Source organism: Notothenia rossii (genome assembly GCF_949606895.1).
Source record: "Notothenia rossii genome assembly, chromosome: 5".
Taxonomy (NCBI): Eukaryota; Metazoa; Chordata; class Actinopteri; order Perciformes; family Nototheniidae; genus Notothenia; species Notothenia rossii.
In genome coordinates, this window is record NC_136903.1 from 91619959 (window position 1) to 91622458 (window position 2500).

At 48.6% G+C, this 2500-nt stretch overlaps 1 protein-coding gene across 1 annotated transcript in view; it reads right to left on the reverse strand.

The window, feature by feature from the left end:
* The window catches only part of LOC307039173 (nuclear factor 7, ovary-like), a 2110-nt gene extending 290 nt beyond the window's left edge, over nucleotides 1–1820 (reverse strand). Inside the window, exons 1-2 of the mRNA XM_079681019.1 lie at nucleotides 1618–1820; nucleotides 1–1520 (exon numbers count right to left, since the gene is read on the reverse strand). The exon at nucleotides 1–1520 is cut by the window's left edge and continues 290 nt beyond it. Of these exons, the coding sequence (XP_079537145.1) occupies nucleotides 115–1503 (1389 nt within the window). The 5' untranslated portion in view covers nucleotides 1504–1520; nucleotides 1618–1820 and the 3' untranslated portion in view covers nucleotides 1–114. The remainder of the gene's footprint in view (nucleotides 1521–1617) is intronic.
* Nucleotides 1821–2500: the final 680 nt, after the last annotated feature.

The following is a 2500-nucleotide window of genomic DNA, read 5'->3' on the forward strand; positions in this document are numbered from 1 at the left end:
CGTGAAGCAAAGATATATTTGAAATAATGAGACGGAGGACAGGAGGTGCTTCAGAGGCCAGTGAATGATGCCTTTAAGAGATAAACATCATAGATATAATGATCCTGTGTATCTCTACCTGCTCTGATCCACTGTCACACACACCTTCAGCGGTAATATCTTCACTTCACCCAGAGTGTTAAAGTATGGAAACATCTTCTCAGTGAAAGTGTGTGTGAAGGTGTGTATGTGTGTGTTAGTGTCAGGATCAGAGAACGACAACTCTCCTCTGTTCCAGTCCAGATTCACTCTGAACCTCTGGAGCTTCTTCTGCAGGCGGAGAGGAGTGTCTGGAGCTGATGGTGACCATGCTGAGTATTTACCTTTAGAGAAACGTATTCTCCATGATCCAGACCGTATGTCTCCCTTCCTCTGGACAGACTCTTCTAACACACCCAGTACCCAGCATGCACTGTCTCTAACCTGGACATCCCAGCTGTGAGTCCCTGAGTCAAAGCCCTCAGAGCTCAGGACAGAGAGGAGATTATCAAACCTCTCTGGATTATCAGGAAGTTTCTGTCTCTCTCCTCCTCGTCTCACTCTGGTCAGATCTTCAGACAGGATGAGTTCTGGATGAGCAGTGTTTGGGTCCAGGATGAGAGGAGAGTAGGACACCATGTCCTTCATCTTGCTCCAGATGTTGAAGCTGAGGTTGCCCAGGTGTTTGGCCTGGTCTATCAGAGCTCCTGAGGGCAGCTGTGGAGCCTCCAGCAGGGGGCGCTGCAGCCTCTCCACTGCAGCCTTGTAGTTGTGCAGGAAGGAGAAGTCTTCAGCTCTCAGCTCCTTCTCTGTGGCTCTGACTGTGTGTGAAAGAGCTGCTATCTCTCTGCTCACAGCCTCCATCTTCTCCTCCATCATCCTCCTCTTCTGCTCCTCTTCCTCCCTCAGTGCAGCCATCCTGGCCTCCTCTTCCTCTTCTAGAAACTGGTGAAGCTTCTTGAACTGCTCCTTAATCTGCGTCTCTGTGTGTTGAGCCTGGACCTTCATGTGTCCTGCTGTTTGATCAAACTTCACTTTAACTTCTTCAAAGAGCTTCAGTTTCTCCTGAAAGGGCTGCAGAGCTTTCTGGAGCTCCTCTCTGAGATCCTGAGCAGCTTCATCCATGGGTCTGAATCTGTGGTTGGTGTGTGTTCTTGAGTCTCTGCAGACGAGACACACTGGCTGCTGATGGTCCAGACAGAAGAGTCTGAGTTTCTCAGAGTGCAGACTGCAGAGAGCCTCTGGAGGTCTCTGACCTCTCTCCAGTAAGAAGGTCTCACTCAGGTTCTTTAAAGCCAGGTTACAGGGAGGTTCTATCTCTGAATGTTCTGTCTTACAGACTGGACACTCTCGTGATGGTCTCTGTCTCCACCAGGTCTGCAGACAGGCTTTACAGAAGCTGTGGCTACAGGACAGAACAACAGGATCTCTAAAGACGTCCTGACAGACCGGACAGCAGAGATCTTCCTCTAACCTGGAAGCCATGTTGTCTCTGAGTGAAGCTGAAACACAGCAGACAGGAAGTACAGTCAGTCATGGCTCCCCTCCCCCTCCTCTAATGACTTCACTGAAATTCTCTTTGAGTGTTTGGAGACTCACCTTCAGGGGGTGGAGGGTCCTCAGGTTGAAGCAGCAGGGCTGTAGTTTCCTCTTTTCTCTCCTGTAGCTGAACTCAGAGGAAGTTGTTAGTTTGGTCTGAAGGTGAATCTGATCGTCTGTTTTTCAGTCCGTCTGTCTCTCTGCAGTGAGGAAGAGGAACAAACTGTTTCCTGGTTTATCTCAGTGAGTCAGTGAGGGAGGAGCTCTGTCACGCCTCCTCTGCTGAACTCTGTGTCCTCTTGTGTAACTCAGGGAGTGTCTCAGTGCAAAGGGCTGACTCATTGCTGGATTAAAGGTTGTAGTGAAGGAGCTAAATATTAACTTAGATATTCTTGGATAGCAGTAGGCTAGTATCTTCCAAACCAATTTCTATAATTTGAAATTCTCCTCTGGCTCAGCTCTCTTTTCGTCACAACGGTGCGGTAAAGTTCCTGCGTTTCAGACTCTCCGATTTCTCCGGCTCCATCGTCCCCTCACTTGTGAACAAGACCCCGAGATACTTGGACTCCTTCACTTGGGGTAAGGACTCATTCCCTACTTGGAGTGGACAGTCCATCGGTTTCCTGCTGAGAACCATGGCCTCAGATTTGGAGGTGCTGATCCTCATCCCAAACGCTTCACACTGGGCAGGGAACAGATCCAGGGTCTGCTGAAGCCATCAAACCACATAATCTCCAAAAAGCATTGATGCAGTCTTTAGTCCACCGAACAGCCAGAGGTGGGAAGTAGTGGAGTACAAATACTTTGTTACTGTAAGTACGTGTTTCTGGTATCAGTACTTTGCTCCACTACACTGCACTTTTTATACCTTACATTTTCCAAACAGCTGGTTCCTTTAGTCTGAATGTGTGTTTGGTGGCGTCATCATTATTATTTAGAGTCA